General features: G+C 45.3%; 1 protein-coding gene across 1 annotated transcript in view; it reads right to left on the bottom strand.

The window, feature by feature from the left end:
- The window catches only part of LOC144772268 (uncharacterized), a 278,661-nt gene that overhangs the window by 228,005 nt on the left and 33,513 nt on the right, over nucleotides 1–17,143 (bottom strand). Inside the window, exon 3 of the mRNA XM_078656500.1 lies at nucleotides 100–2,655. Coding sequence (XP_078512626.1) covers nucleotides 100–1,597 — 1,498 coding nt within the window. The 5' untranslated portion in view covers nucleotides 1,598–2,655. The remainder of the gene's footprint in view (nucleotides 1–99; nucleotides 2,656–17,143) is intronic.

Here is a 17,143-nt window from a genome sequence, read left to right as displayed (position 1 = left end):
TAAATGTACTTGGTTTCTCTGTTGTAAATATTCCTATTTGTCACTGGATCTACACAGGTAGTGAAGGTGTGTGGCTTCTCAGATGACTCGACAGATTACCTTTTTGATTGAAAGCTTTATAACATACAGAGCATTTATATGGTTTCTCTCCACTGTGAATCCTCTGATGTATCATCAGTGTTCTCTTTGTAATAAAAGCCTTCTCACATTCAGAACATTTATATGGTTTCTCCCCTGTGTGGATTTTCTGATGAACTGAAAGATTACTCTTTCGCTTGAAAGCCTTGTCACATTCGGTACATTTATATGGTTTCTCTCCTGTGTGGATTTTCTGATGAACTGAAAGATGACTCTTTCGCTTGAAAGCCTTGTCACATTCCGTACATTTATATGGTGTCTCCCCCGTGTGGATTCTCTGATGTATGTAAAAACTAGCAGTTCGCCTGAATGCCATATCACATTCAGAACATTTATATGGTTTCTCCCCCGTGTGGATTTTCTGATGAACTGAAAGATGACTCTTTTGCTTGAAAGCCTTGTCACATTCGGTACATTTATATGGTGTCTCCCCTGTGTGGATTCTTTGATGTACGTAAAGATTTGCATTTAGCTTGAAAGCCATATCACATTCAGAACATTTATAAGGTTTCACACCAGTGTGAGTTCTCTGATGTTTGGTCAGCCTTTTCTTATCAATGTATGACTTGTCACATTCAGAACATTTGTAGGGTTTCTCTCCAGTGTGATATCTCTGGTGTAATGACAGTATATATTTTTCTTTGAATGCCTTGTCACAGTCAGTACACTTATACGGTTTCTCTCCCGTGTGAGACAAGTGATGTATTTTTAACTGTCTTTTTGTAGTGAAAGCCTTCTCACATTCAGAACATCCATAAGGTTTTATCCCAGTGTGAACTCTCTGATGTAATATCAGCTGGGCCTTTGTACTGAAAGCCTTCTCACATTCAGAACATTTATATGGTTTCTCACCGGTGTGAGTTTTCTGGTGACTGGTTAGTCCACCTATTCCAGTAAAAGATTTTTGACATTCAAAACATTTATATGGTTTCTCGCCAGTGTGTGTTCTCTGGTGAAGGGTTAGATTACCTCTTATGGTAAAAGCTTTTTGACATTCAGAACATTTATATGGTTTCTCGCCAGTGTGAATTCTCTCATGAACTGTTAAATTACTCTTTTGTGTGAAAGCCTTATTACACTCAGAACATCGATATCGTTTTCCCCCCATGTGAATTCTCTCATGTGATGACGATTTACTCTTTTGCTTGAAAGTCTTGGCACATTTAGAACATTTATATGGTTTCTTTCCAGTGTGATTTGTGTGAGGTAGAACTAGTCCATCTTTTTGACTGAAAATCTTTTTGAATTCAAAGCATTCACATGGTTTCTCATCAGTATGAGTTTGTTGATCTATCAGCAGCTGCGCCTTTGTAATGAATATCTGGCCACATTTAGTGCATTTATAAGGTCTTCGTTCAGTGTAGCCTGACTTTTGTCCAATGAGAGCCATTTGTGATACAGCCTTTACCTTTGAGACATTGAAAAGTTTTTTTTCAGTATGGTTTTGTTTGCCTACCATCGCAGGCTTTTTATAATAAAAGTCTTGGTAAACACTGCAGATTTATTTTGTCTTAATATGCTGAGATCTCCTTGATGTTTTTCCAGATGGGTATTTATATAGAAATAACTGTCACATTTAGTGCATTTGTGCACCTCCCCCACTGGAACACATGTTTGAATAATTACATAGTTGTAATGAAATCCTGGAGACACTGAGTAAATGCATGTAGCTTCTACTGTATCTGTCCAGGTTAGTACTTTCAAGTTAGCTACATTTTACTAACACATATATATGAAAAATAACCTCTCTATACTCTAAATTCTTGGTACTAATGTTACAACTGCAAAGCTGTGAACTTAAATGAGGTGCACCTTTGTCTTTGCCATGACAAATTAAGTAAATAATTTCTACTGATAGTCCCACTGTGTACAGGTATTCAGCTAAGTTAATATTGTGTAGGCATTATTTCTGCATTCTAACTCTCTCTTATTTTCTTTCTCGCTGGTACAAAGTCAAAATTGTGGCATTAGCGGGCATTCATATTCAGTGTTTATTTACATGGCAATGCTCGTGCTAGCCTCTCACGAAGGGATATTCTGATGTGTTGCTAGAGTTGCCTTTTACGCAGAAGACAGCGATAAGTAGATGTGTCTGTGGTAGGTGTCCCGTGTAAATGTATACATTTTATGTTGTTATCCAAGCTACTTTAGCCTGGAAAGATTTATTACATTCTATACATTTGTGTGGCCTTTCTCCTTTGTAGGTCACTTGATTGATTAGAGTTCCTTGTAATGTTAATATGTAGACATACTCAAGAGATACTCCTTACTCCTTTGTACTGAGGTACTATGTCCCATTCATCATTCTATTGGGGTCTGCTACCAATTCTGCACAGAAAAAGGCTGTTTGTCTAAGGAACGCACATCGGTAACAATTGTAGGGCTTCTTCAGTGGAAAATAATCTCTGAAGACTGTTTCGTACTTTTCAGGAGGTTAGTGTCTCAAAAGTTGTAAATTGCAATTCCTGGTGTCCATGATATTCCTCTGACTGTTGCTTTTATTCAGGATTTCTTTCACTAAAAGGACAAAAACAATCTAAGCATTAGCATTTCATGAGCCAAAAAAACAAATATCAGAATAAAAAAAATCAATTTGTTTTCTTATACGGAAATGAAGTAACAAAAGCCAGGTAGGCAATTGAACATTAGCATAGAAGTGGTATAAACATAATCTGATGACCATAGTATGTTATTCATGTATGAACCAAAACACTTGCAACCTAGTAACGATATCCAGAGCACATTGTTAGTCATCCACTAATAATGTTCACAACACAAATTATACTGGACACTGAGAAATCTGCAATCCAAAGACCAAACACATCGCAACAAACATAGGAAAAAGTGGCAAACATACCCTGCTGACAACATGGATTAAAACAAAAACCTGGAAGAGTAATCCAATGATTACAGCATGAATTGACGCTGACACAAAGACATCTATCATTTAATGGTAATATCCACAGCATGTATTGGGCTAAATAAGAAAGCTTCTAAGACATTTATTTACTTAGTTCAGTTATTTGAGGAGCACAGCAATACCAATTACAGTTTTCTGGTGCTAAAGCAGAGGAAGCTGCGGCCAGAGGTTAAGGTTTTATTGAACCAATAGCCACATTTTCAAAAGCTTTGTACAAATAAGGTTATCGGTAGAATTGGACGGAACTTGCGGACCTCTAATCTGCAATTGCGTACTGCTGCACTGCAATAAGTATGTGTTCAGCAATGTAGCGCATGTGCACCATCATGTTTTCGGCTTGCACTATGTGACTGAAAGTAGTGTACATGAATGGCACCAGGAGCACGTGCACTATCAAGTACTTGCTTGTACTGGACTGAACAAATACCTGGCACCGGTGCACGTGCAGCATCGGGTACTTCGACGGCATCAAACACACGCCTGACACCGGTGCATGTACAGCATCGACTACTTGAAGGCACCAAGCATGTCTGGCACCAGTGCTCGCATAGCACTCTAAGGGAATGACAGCAGTTCCGCTCCATCACAGTCCCAGTTGTTTTTGACCGGTGAGTGTACCAGTATGTATAAGCTGTTGGTATTTCTTTCTTTCTTACTGTGCGACCCCCGAGTACAGTGATGTCCAGCAAGCTACCCTGCACCCAGAGCAAGGTGAAGCAGAGTAGTGGACGGGTGTCGGCCGGTACTCTGTGCCTCCTTCGCAGTTCACATGGTGCGGGCTACGGAGTGACTCCTATACTCCGGCGGTGCTTCATCCAGGCAGCGCCCACAAGGAGGAGCAGGAAGTGAGCAGGGTACGGGGCAAAGTGGAAGCCAACTGCAGTCCTCAATGTCTCAATGGTGGCCACATGCCAGACAACCCTTTTGTCTCCCCGAAAGGGACACAGTATCCTTCATTCTTGTGAGCGCACGCTTGTAAGCTCTGACACGCAAGTGGTTGGCGGAGTTTTGCGGTGCTCCAAGCAGAGAGGGCAAAACTTTGCAAACTGCGATGGGGGAGCGGAGCTCATGCCCAACCCTACTGGAGACGCAGTTTAAAACTCCAACAATGATACATGGGATAGAATCAACACAGAAAGGATATGCCAAAAACAAAGATACCTTCTAATTCATTGATCAGAGCTTTAATTAACACAGAAGCTAAGATTTAGTGTTTGACAGACGGACTACCATCCACCAAATTTAGAGCTCACTGCAGGCCACACAGTTGCTGTCAAGGTACTTAAGGTTTGGTGGACAGCCGCTGTTGTTTTTGATAGTTGTTCACAAAAATTAACAACAGTTTTTGTTTTTCAAAAAGTGTGCGTTTAATTTTGGAAACAAAGAACTATACACAGCGACATCCAGGAAGTGTCCCTATGTGTTTTTTTCGTCATCCTATTGCCAGATCGTACTGCCAGGTAACAGAGAGAAGAAAAGACCTCATGCTATTTACCTAAAATAGGGTGGGCGGTGCTATGCCTTTCATCAGACAGCCCCTACTCTTTTGTGCTGCCTGAGGGTACCTTCCGTCAACAGAGCCAAAGAGGGATGTCACTTCTACTGATTCTAAATAGGGTGGGAGGTACGTTGGTTTGTGCGTTCGCCACCACTTTTGTAACTAAATACCCACTTCTCCACCAAACTCTAAATCGGGCCCTAAGATACCTGTGATCAAATGTTCACAGAATTGAATTACAGAGAAACCAAGATATCCACAATGGAATCACTGTGGCAACGGAAAGTACTCTTAACCTGAGAATTTCATGACTTAGTGGCACAGAAACTGAATTCAACTAAGATGTTTTAATGTTTATATGAATGCTATAACTATGCCTTTATGGTTTCAACATAAAAAAGTATTTGATTGAATGCTATAACATACATGCCATGAACAGACTAGCGCAAATTGAAGTCCATCATAAACACATTCAGTAACAATGTACAAATTGTTAAAAAAAAAGCATATCCTTAGTCGTTGCCCTTACAGAAGCTTTTATCATCTACTGCAGCCCTTTGCTGGTTCTAAAGTCATATTCCTTACTTGAGTTTGGTGAAATATGCTTAGTATTTTTGAAGGGGTCACTCTTTACACTCTAAGATGTCATGTTGCTCATGATACAACCAGGAACGACTCCTCTTCAATTCCTCTAATATCCCAGCAACATTACTAAAGGGAGCTGAACCATATACTGAGCATGTGCAGAAGGGCCTCAACACATATAAGGGCATCAGCTGCTAGGGAGTACCTCCGGCGTGCAAAAGGCAAGCTTGCCTGCACTTGTATGCCCCTGGTCACCGCCTCAAATGCTGCCTCTTTCCTATGAGGGGAGTTGGCTTTTCCTACTTACTCCTCTGAGCCACTCTTTGCTGGTGCAGGGTGACTGATGTACTCATGTATTGAAACTGATCCTCTGATACTCAGTTGGGAGAAGTGTTTCCATCTATGGAAATAGCAATAAACCTCAAAGCCATGGCAGAGTCTGCAAAGTGGGCAGTCCCACTAAGACAACCCAAGCCCACGAAGCAGACTACATGGCATCCTTGGGCCTTCAGGACGCATATTTGCCACCTTTCAACTGTCTTTGTGAGTAATTTGCTGCACTTCATGATCCTAATTACTTCAACAAGCCTCCACAGAAAGAACCTAAAAACCCTTGAATACATGCGCCTCTTCATTTGTTTTGATAAGTGCTTATTTCCCCCACGCGTGGCTCCTCTTCCTCCGGCGCTTCCCTTCCTGCGTCTGTAAGAAGCTGTAGTTCCTGTGAGGGAGGCACAACACACAAGCTGACCTGTGGTTATCCCATGCTCTGCACGCAGACTGCAGACTGCTTTCCTCACATGATTAAGGTAACAGATTTAACCTCAGAATATATTACAAGTATTCCTGCAGTGTTTAGCCTTGCCTGGAGAGGAACATATATGGAAAGGAAGTCCATTCCATGCCCTGGTCGTGCGGGTAACAAAACTTCTTCCACCCCAGTTAGCTCTTCTGAATTTGGGCACTTCCATCATCTTTGTTCATAGGGAGCGGAGAGTTCCAGTAGGGATATACGATCTAACACACTGCCTGAGATCGCATGGTCCGCAAACATGAAGAGCCTTGAAGGCAGAACAAAGGGCTGTAAATCTAACACTGTGCCTGATTGGCAGCCAGTGGAGCTTTCTGATTTCATTGTACAGTCTTAAACTTAGGTGTGCCTGTTAGCAGCCTAGCTGCCGCATTTTGCAATAATTGCAATTTATTCAAATGTTGCTGCCACATGTTCATATATAAACCATTGCAGTTATCAAGTTTTTACAGGATGAAGGAGGTTATTACTATTTTTTTACAGTCATGAGGTAGTAGATGTAATATCTTTTTAATCATCCTTAGAGTCAGAAAGGTGGAAGAAGTCACAGCATTCACCTGATCCCCAAAGGTGAGATTACTATTATTGATTACTACTTCTAGGTTTTTTGCTTTCTTAACTAGAGTTGGTAGAGTATCTAACTCATCTGGCCACCATCTAGGTGACCAAAAATTGGCATTATTTCCAAAAATAACCACATTGCTTTTACCCGAATTCAACTTTAGACAGTTTTCACTTATCCAAGTTTTTACCGACTGCATACATTCATGGAATTTGCCTCCTGTATCTGTTTCGTGTTTTTTTCAAAAGTGACATCACTATTTCTGTGTCATCTGTACAAGATGTTAATTGAAATCCAAATGATCTAATCAATTGCACCAGAGATGACACATACACATTAAATAGAGTAGGGCTAAGCGATGAGGTACTCCGCAAGGAAAAGAGAAGGGTTTGGAGACAAAAGTGTCTAAGGCCACCGCTTGCTTCCTTTCCACGAGAAAGGAGTGTAGAAGTTTCTAGGCCCTGCCCTGAATACCACGAGCATTCAATTGGTCCATTATCAAGTCATGGTGGATCCTTTCGAAGGCTGCTGAGAGATCTAGCATTATTAAAGCAGCGTTGTCCCCGACATCCAAAGCCTCTCTTGATTTCTTCAACAGACTTGATAAGGGCGGATTCTGTGCTGCGGACTCCTCTGAAGCTATAATGTGTTGGATCGAACGAGTTGTTATCCTGTATGAATCTGGTTAGCTGGGAATTCATGGCCTTTTCTACCAGTATTGTCGAGAAAGGAAGCTGTGAGATGGTTCAAAAATAGATTGAGCTCCATTGGGTCAAGGTTTTGTTTTTTCAGAAGTGGGAGAGTAGATGACTCCTTCCATGCATTAAGAAGGAGCCCTGATTTGAACATAGCATTGAACAGTGTGGTAAGTATTTCAACTATTGGTTCAGGAGTCAATCTAATCACTACTACCAGACAGGGATCAAGAGGAGATCCTGATTTAACAGATAAAAAGAAGTCTAGTGTTGTTTTTTAGGTCTCGGCCTAGCGTTACACTGCGCAGCAGTGTTCGCGCAGCCGAGATTTAATGTTTACAGTATTGGGGGCTAAAACCCGCCCCTCTTCTCCATTGGCTGGCCTCGTAAATGCTGGCCAGCCATTGGAGGAGAGGGGCGTCACTCCGTTTAAGCCCCGTCTTTTGGGACTCGGGGGTGTGTTTTTTAGGTTCTTTCTCTCTGTGATGTCTTCAGTCACTCAAACCTAAAAACACGCCCCCGAATCCCAAAATGACCGTGTGTTCTGCCTCGCCTCGGAGAAACGTGGTCGTGTTCATGGCGTGGTCGTGTTAACTGATGTAAAAGTCTTATCTAATGGATTTTGGGGAAGGATCCGCGATTTTTTTATGTATTTTGGACGAGTGATCAATTGGTAGTAACAGTTTCGAGTGAAAAAAAGGTCATACATACTAAGTATGTCCTTGTGGTTGCCTACGTGTAGCTGTGTTTAGGGTACAGTCATTCTCAGAGCCCTCGAGTTTCTCATGTATACGCAAGAGTAGCTCATCTAGAGTTTCTGCTTTGGATTCTGGGACAGGTAGTCTTGATTTTTATGAGGAGTTAACCGCGACTTGACTTCAAGTCCAGAATACAAAGTAAACCCCTTTGGCTGGATATTGGACCTCGAAACTTGAGATCTTTCCTTCTCACTGTCTTATATTTTTCTCTTTCTGAGCCATTATAGCTCTTTATCCAATTGTGTTCATGGTGCTAGCAAATTCGCTCTTGCTCCTTAAGTTCCTATGAATACCACGATGCGGTCGGATAGGAATGCTTAGGTTTGGATGTGTTTTTCAGGTGCTAAAATCCTGCAGGCTGATTGGATCCAATCAGTATACTAGGCCGTAGATCCCTCTATATCCTTGGGCAGCGGTGACATGGAAGTGGAAAGATGTTCTTCTGATAGGGACCAGCTGATTGTGTTCCGAGCCTGAATGGTAAGTGGGCTATTGGGGGTAAAGCGATCGTGATACCGAGAAGGGGATGCTAAATCAAATAGAATCGCTGAGTGATTAGACCATGAGAGAGGTAATAAGCCTGTATAAGCTAAATGCAGATGATTGGAAAAGACGCTGTGTTGCTTGCCCGTACCCCGAGGGGCTTGCAAAGTCTGTTAGATGGATTCGTGAAATTCATGGATACACTGGGATTGGCAGTGAACTTGAACAAGTCCTTTGTAATGTTGGCAGGTCCCAAACCTTGTAAGAGATTTGTGTATAAAGTTGGGAGCCACCAACTGGAAACGACTCCCTTATTTACTTATCTGGGGTTGCTTCTAGATGGGGCACTCAATTTTAGACCCTTAGTGGAGGAACGATGCACTAAACTAATCTCCACAAATGGGGCCATATTGAATCATGGCCGAAGGCTGGGCCGGTGGTCCCCAGAACAGGTCATGAACCTATATGGTTCGATCTGCTGGTCTAAAGCCACGTATGGCTCAGAAATTTGGGGTTATGTCAACACAGAGCAATTACAGCTGGTGGAAAATACATTTTTGCGCAGGATCTTAAAGGTCCCCCAGAGTTCCCCAGCTGTGATTGCACACAGGGAATTGGGGAGACCCTTTCTAGAGGACGAACTCAAGTTAAGACCGATTATGGCCTGGCTAAAAATCTGGGTCAACCAGGAGGCAGATCTAACTAGGCAAATTTTGACAGATTGCCTGTCCAGGGATAAGGGACTACAAATACCTTGGCTTAATTACGTTAAAGTAACCCTGGAGGGCATTGACCAGAGGGATCTGTTTACTAATCCTTGCTCTATTGTACCTCCGGATAAATGGAAAATCAAATCGTTGTTGATGGACCAATTCTCCACATCTAGAACAAATCGGGAGATGTTGAAACACACTGTAGTTGACTATAGTTCCATCAAGAATACAGAGGGTATGGAGCCATATATTTATGTGATGTATAATACCCAGGATAGGTTTTTAATGACCCGTTTGAGGCTCAATCTTTTACCCCATATACTGGCAGACCCACCAGGTTTTACACGGACGATTGAGCAGAAGGGTGCCTGCGGCTGCGACAATTTGTCTCCACAGGACACCCTTCACTTTGTACTTTTGTGTCCTTTTTTTAAATATCCTAGACGTAGATTCCTGGTAGAGCTTCTAAAAAGAGAGAAGTTCCGTCACGCCAAAATGGCCTTATTATTTTTACAAAGAGCACAGGACCCATGGTCACTTTGTTGTATCATGAATTTCATTAGAACTGCTGTAAAGTTAAGAAACTCAAGAGGGGAGGGCTTTTGAAGGGACCCTCATAGTGTATACTGTTTACATGACTGCTTTTTTAAAAATCTGCAATAGTTTTATTAATTGTACTGTAATTCTTTTTTTTTAAACCTGTATATATATATGTACTTTTATGATATTTTTTAACTATCGAATAAAGAATTACTGACTGACTTACTGACTGACTGACTGAATAAAAATACTGCAAAGGAATCCTTTGCAATAAGGCGCCCACTTAGTAAGAGCCAGGCACCTCCCAGAGCACACAACAGGCCCTGCTCCAGGATTAGGGATCTGGGTAGGCCATGAAGAAGAATGGGTGGGCCATAAAGATAAGTCGGCTTGTCCAGTGTCTCCTTGGTGTCCGAGAGCTGGGTGTGTGCATGTTGGGTGGTCTTGTACGGATGTGAGCTGCATACCATATGTATAGCCGGGTTCTGACTGCTAGTTTTAACTGAGTATTTGTAGAGCTTTAAACCCATAGGTTTGATCTCTTCTGCTCTCGGCATCTCGCCCTCTTATCTCTCCATGTCACCCTTCTCTCTTCCGCCTCCACCCTCCTTTCTCTCCAGTTTACCTTGCTGTCCTGTTCACTTCACCCTCAACTTCTTCTCACCCCACTCCTTTCTCTCTTTATTTCATCCTACTCTCTCTCCACCTTAGCCCCATGTGTCCGGACATCCCTTCACATTCTCGACTTCTCTTTCATATTTCTCTCACCTCACCCTCCCTCTCTTTCCGCACAACTTGCTGGACAAGGAAATCAAATGCTTTCACAAGGCAGGTCAATAACCCTGCGTCCATCTGTGTGAGCTGGCCCACTAAGACAATACAAGACAAGACAAGACAAGACAATACAAGTCCCTGTTAGGCCTGATGTCATCCTGTATAGGCCTCATCCCTGTTTGCAGGCTTGGTATGAGATTTGTCCAAAACACACTGGGTATTGAATGGAAACACATTGACAGCTCATGGGGCAACATAGTGCAAGTCACAAAAAACTGAAGCAAACACTGTTGCAGTGTAGCAGCCCAACAAATCGAAAACCATGACTCTTTCCAAATTTTAACAGAAACATGTGAATTGAAAACCGATGCGTCCATGGATTGCTTGAGACAGCATCTCTAATAACTATCAACCAGAGGTCTTTGTTCGGGTGCAGAAAAGATGTTTCACATTACATCTGGGCCATGCAATTAGGCCTAGAGGCGTTCCTACTAAGACTAGCAGGCAGGCACCAGGGTTCCTGCATGTGGGCCAGTTAGTCCTGCATCGGAGCTGCAAATCACAAGTTCAGCCAGTGTGCTAACTCTCCATTCACTGCAATAACCCAACCCCAGTTGGAGAACCTTCCAGTTTCTCTCTTGGTGACAATCGGTTGCTGGTTGCTGTTATCCAACAAGTCCTGGAGTTCGCATAGCGAGCCAGACATATTTGTAAACCAATTGATGCTAATCTAGCTACAGGAAGTTTGGAGGGGTGTTTCACCTGCAAAAAGGGCAAAGCTTCCCTCAAAATAACAGTGTTCCCTAAGTAAAACACTAGCAGGGACACTAACAGTAAAATCATGAGGGGTGGGGCCTGAACGGCCAAGATGGCGGATCAGCCTTGAAAAAGCTCCGATCCAGGCCGCGTTAATCCATCACAATCCTGCTGTGCGCTGCACTGCCAGACTGCCTGGGCAAATCCCCATGCAACCTGAGGTTGAGGCATATGTGTTGAGCCCAAAAACCGACTTGGCTCCCATCCTGTAGGCGCCATAGCGAGGAACCCTGGACTGGGCCTACCTCTGTGGTGTGGCGTGCCCCTGCCCGGAGGGCGAGACTCCAAAGTGAGTTCTCCGGAGGCCGCGGTAAAGAGCACCCAAAAGACCTGTCGAGGCGCCTGAGTAGACAAGAGGCGGAAGGTTGGCGGTGGGGGCTGGGAGTCCCGGTGCCGATCCCGGTGAGCCCTTGAAAGTGCGAGCCTGGTGGGGGGGGGCTGCTGATATAGTGAGGCGGCAGCTCATTTGAGGGCCGTTAGATGCTCCCTGGGTCTGAGTACGGTGCAACTCGCTGTTTGGGAAGCAGAGAGCAGAGCTTTCAGTTTACAGTCCGCTGTGTGCGGCTGCCCGAGGCCACGCAGTGGCCATCAGGAGGGCGGCCCCTTAGACGCAGAGGGCTTCCCCCCGCCCCTCTCTAGCCTCTCTCCTCCCCCGGGCAGGCGGAGTCCCAAGGGGAGCTAGGAGGAGCTGATGGTCACGTCCGGTGTGGCAGGCAGGGCGAGGGGTACTTAAGCCCCCCTTGCCATTTTCTCTGCCTCTTTGCCGCACCGGATGCATCTGAGTGTCCTCGTGGGGACACACATTTTTCTTCACCTTGGTGCCTTTTGGTGTGTCCTCTGGAGGTCGTCCGGAGGCCTGTCTAGCATCGGGTGCTGGGCTTTCCGCCAGCGTTTTTCACTTGTGTTGAGTCGGGTCGTTTGGGAGTGTCTCGGTGTGCTCATGTAATGGGGCAGCGGTGGTGCATTCGCCCCTGCGCGGGTCGAGGGTGCATGCTGCTGCTTTGCGCCCTGGGACATTCTCCGAGTTACAGCCTTGGTAATACGAGGGCTTGTGGAAACGCGTGTGTTGCCCGATTTTCGTTGCCTGGGCATTGGTGCGGGGTACCTTGAGTGGTCCTTGTGTGGGCCAGCTATGATTTCAGGTCATCCCGCGCAGCCGGGGTAGGCAAGGAGGCTTGTTAGGCCCACGCCTCACGGGCAGAGGGCAACGGTCAGGAGAGCCTGCGGTTGAGTGGGCGCGAGAGTCACGGGGCACGCTGAGCGAAAGTTCAATAACATTGACAATGCTCATTAGGTCGTTAACTGCTTTGTACTGGTTTTTCTTGCTTTGCGTCCGACTAATCAGATTTGTGCATCCGGAAGTTAGTGGTCATAAGGTAGGACGTTTCAAACAGATTTTGTTTGGGCGATAAAGGTACAAAGAGGGAAATTAAAAACGACAAACAATTAGTTTTATTAGGCGTTTGCCGAAGTTACTGTATTCTTCATCTGGTAACAGTAGCAACTTTCCCTGCATCCTATAGTCTTCGGTAGCCTGCGCGGTATCTGAACTAGGCTCGCATGTGCTATCAGTGCAGCGTCCGTGTGGATGAGGGTAAGCAACCTGCTGGGCAGTTATGCTAGGAGGCATTGGTGCAGGCACATAAAGCACTCCGGTTACATGTGAACACCGGGAAACTAGCCACGGACTGCAATATTTAGATTCGGCGTCACAAAGATGTACACTTTTGCAGATAGTATTATTTCCATTACTTTATACTGATCATTTACCTGCATTGGTTTGCCGTATCAGCAGTGCTCTGCATTAGGCCTTCTGCTCTGGGCAAATTTATGCTTGTTGTCCATGCTTGGGTCCGGTTCGATGTTCAAACCAGGTGCAACGGCCTCGTAGGTGTGGGTGCGGGGGCCCGGAACGGTGATGGGTCTCTGCAGGCATGTTGTATGCATTTGCGAATAGGTTGCAGCACACGTGGGTAATGGCGCCCGGGTGCGGCCATCTTGGCTTCAGTTGCTGCACAGGCGACATATGGGTGCGGCACACATGGGTAATGGCGCCCGGGTGCGGCCATCTTGGCTTCTCTCTCCTTGTTGGGGCTATGCACCTGGACTTTGCGGAGGAAGGTTTACACGCAGCTGCATGTTAGGCGTCACATGCAGAGGGAGGTTATCCACGTTTGGCATTGGAGGCGCATCATGTTATTAGTGGTATGTGGACTTGTGATGGGCTACGGATCGCTGTGGTCGCGCCATTTGCTAAGCATGAGGGGCAGACGTTCCGGGCCCGGGATGCCCCCAACCCCCCCCTTTGGACGGGTGGTGCTGGGGTAACAGCGTGTACCATGGGCCCCGTGGTTTGGTAGGGCAAGGCCGGGCTGTAAGGTAGGCACTCTCGTGAGATGCTGTTTCTAATATGGAATACATTTTCTTGTGGGGTTTTGCTGATTCTGCTTATTATAATGTGGATCACATTCTCATCTTTTCATTGGCGTGGCACATCTATGGGGGCATTCCATTTAAAAACTTTGTTTGGTACTTGGGTGAGCGCTGGTCCGGGTTTCATGGGAGGACCCTGAGGGGCAGATGCTGCTTTCCACCGTTGTGGGAGCTTAAGTTTGCAGTCATCTCCTGTAAATTGCATGCGGTGCCGTACAGCCCTGGTGGTCCTCCGGTTCGCGGTCTCCGTCCTTCGGGGGGCTGGCGGGGGCGCGAGTGTTTTGGATTTGAGGGACTCTGGCCTTGATTCACTGGAGAGGCTACTTTAGATCGGAGCGGCCTGTCTTTCTCCTGGGTCACGCGCTTTAGCATTGTCCTCTTCTGCTTAGCTCGTGGTTGAGTCGGGCATGGGCACACTGCCTTGCCCCTGGTTTAGGTTTCAGCACGTCGGCGTCCGACTTCAGCTGCAGAACCGTTTCAGTGGCGGGCAGGTTCCCTAATTGCGCAGCCAAATTATTTTCAGGACGCAGTGAGGCGTCCACCCATAGGGTGGCCCGCCCGCCTGTTAACTGTTGATTTTATTTAGTTACATTCTGGTCCCGGTTCCATTACAACCTTCCGCTGCCTGAGGTCGAGGTTATAATTATCTCTTGTGCCCCCCTTTTCCAAAGACCATGCCAATCTGGTAAGGGCATTGGGGCATGGGTAGCAATTCGTTATCTCCCGCCCTGTTTCACGGTACTAATACTAGTGGTACTATCACTGTATATGCAGTGGACCGCGATGCTCTCTTCTGTTCTAGTTGATTCTTTGTGGATACCCAGCCGTATCCCTCCCCTTTGTATAGAGAGAACTCTTATCAATAGTAGTTGCGCAGGCCTTTGCTCCACCTACCTTTACATGTGACACTTGGAGTTTCTACCCTAAAGATCCCTTCCCTATGTATATAGAGTTGTCTCTAATCACTGGTATATGCAGTAGACTTCTCGATCAACCATTCCCATGTGCTCGCAGAGTATATCCATTCATTCCGTTCCCTATGTATATGGAGAACTCGAATTGCTAGTATATGCATAGAAGAGGAGTTGGCTTAACGGCTAGGGCGCTCGTCCTCGGTCTTGGGAATCTGGGTCCTACCTTTACATGTGACACTTGGAGTTTCTACCCAAAGATCCCTTCCCTATGTATATAGAGTTGTCTCTAATCACTGGTATATGCAGTAGACCTCTCGATCAACCATTCCTATGTGCTCGCAGAGTATATCCATTCATTCCGTTCCCTATGTATATGGAGAACTCGAATTGCTAGTATATGCCTAGAAGAGGAGTTGGCTTAACGGCTAGGGCGCTCGTCCTCGGTCTTGGGAATCTGGGTTCGAGTCTCGGTAATGACGCCGAAAACTTACTGTGATTCTGGACAAATCACTTATTCTACCCGCGCCTAACAAAAATGATAGTGCATGTTGTATCGTGTTTGCAGGCTACTAACTATGCAGTGTATTCGACAATGGAAGGGTTTGATTGGGCAAGGTCAGGACATACCGTTGGCCGGTTCGGATGTTATTTCGGTCCATGTAACATTCCGCCGTGAATTTGTACACCAATGGATGGCGCTGCTCCACTGTTCCTTCGTAGAAACATTTCTTTTATTGATTAATTGCGTGTTGTTTTTCAGGGTTGAGGACCACAAATGATGTGGTTTCAAGGCAGTCATATCACAACTTTTATGTTAAAGTCTTAAGAGTTTTGGGGGCCCTGGGCCAAACATATTTTGGGGGCCCCTGTGCGAAACAGCTTTGAATTTATGATCCAGTGTCAGCATTTTATTCGCTCTTCTGACAGTGAACAGGCACACTTGTCCAAATTTCTAAATGTGTTTACATCCAATATTCAGAGATAGTGATGTTTTCAATTTGGTAACACAGCAGCAGCTCACTAATATTATTGCAAATATTCTTGGCTACACACTCCCATTTCGCATTTATGCACTCCTGTTTCGTCTAAAAGTAACTTGTTGATGGATGTTGCATCGAACACAAGCACAACATTTCCCAGCAAACTGTCTATAGTATACTCTCATACAACTCACATTATGAGTAAATGAAAGGAAAAGGGTTTTAAAATATTCTATTTAAATGATTTGAGGACATCAGGGCAAGACTCTGCAGAACAGAATGGGCGATACCATGGGGCCCCCCTGAAAGGCAGGGGCCCTGGGCCAGAGCCCACTTGCCCATGCCGTAAAACGTCTCTGGTTCAGAAAGAACACACCAATAGGCATTATTGGGAGAGCCGTTGTTTCAGGCAAGTTTGTTTTACAGGACTGCTTCATTCATTAATTGTTTTACCATGGGGCATAGAGTGTGCCTTAGAGCATATGCACTGCGCTGCTCCTTGGCATGTGATTCAACTTAGTAGATCTCTTTATGGTTGAAGCTCCTAGTTTGGGGAGCTTGTTCTTGTTCGAATGGGTAATTCCGGATGTTGCGACCCCGGGTCTTTTGTTGCACAGTGTAGCAGGCGAGAGAGATGGTAGGTCATGGCCGTTACATTTCCTCTTGGGGGCACTGGGGTTGTGGAGGTGTCACACGGCGGCAGCACACCCTCAGTTCAGGGCAGTTGGAGGGGGTCAGTTGGGCCTTTGTCCCGGGGCAGTACCCACGCAGGGGGTTAACAGTTTATATGACGGTGCCTTCAGAGTTGGGGGGCGGGGTGGGCTCTCCTGGGTCCCAAGTGACCACGGTAACTAGGGCCCGTGGCCTGGGCATACGGCAAGTGATTAGTGCATCCCTGCTGCAATTTCCATTGCAGGATACAGTGTGTCTGCAGGTCGTGGCGGCGATGATTCTTTATCACAGCAGGAAGCTGCTTGTTCGCCAGCGTGGCGCTTGTGGCCCGTGCTCCTGCATGTCCTGGTTTCGCTGCCTACTTGACCGTTCTGTCATCCTATGAAGTTCTTTACACCGCCTCCGATGCTGTGTGTGCAGGAAAAAGGGTTTAGGTTTGTTCGCTCATGCCGATTCATAGAGGAGGATGCAACTTTTGCTGGGCAGGAGCTGTAGCTCAGTTTATTTTAATGCGTTTTATATAGCGCGAACTTTGCCTGTGGTGTCAGAGCGCATTACATAGAACCTGTTGCATTACGTTGACTTTGGACCACATATTTCGTTAATGGATAGAAACAGCTAATTTTGCTTAGGAACAGGATGCGAGTGGAAGCGTTCCAATTTACACAAGCTATGCTCTGCTATTGTGGACTGTGTACACCTTACAGAGCTAACACTAGTTTCAGCCAGCTAAGTGACAAACGTGGGCAAATGTTTCAGGGTATAGCTATCTTGCCATTACAAGAGGATATGTGACTTAGGGGCGAGTTACATAAGCTTCAATGTACATGTAGAGGTTTAAATGCATTTCA

The sequence above is a fragment of the Lissotriton helveticus genome, chromosome 8 (genome assembly GCF_964261635.1).
Source record: "Lissotriton helveticus chromosome 8, aLisHel1.1, whole genome shotgun sequence".
In the NCBI taxonomy this organism is placed as follows: Eukaryota; Metazoa; Chordata; class Amphibia; order Caudata; family Salamandridae; genus Lissotriton; species Lissotriton helveticus.
Note: the sequence above shows the minus strand (reverse complement) of the source record. Positions and strands in the feature narration are given on the sequence as shown.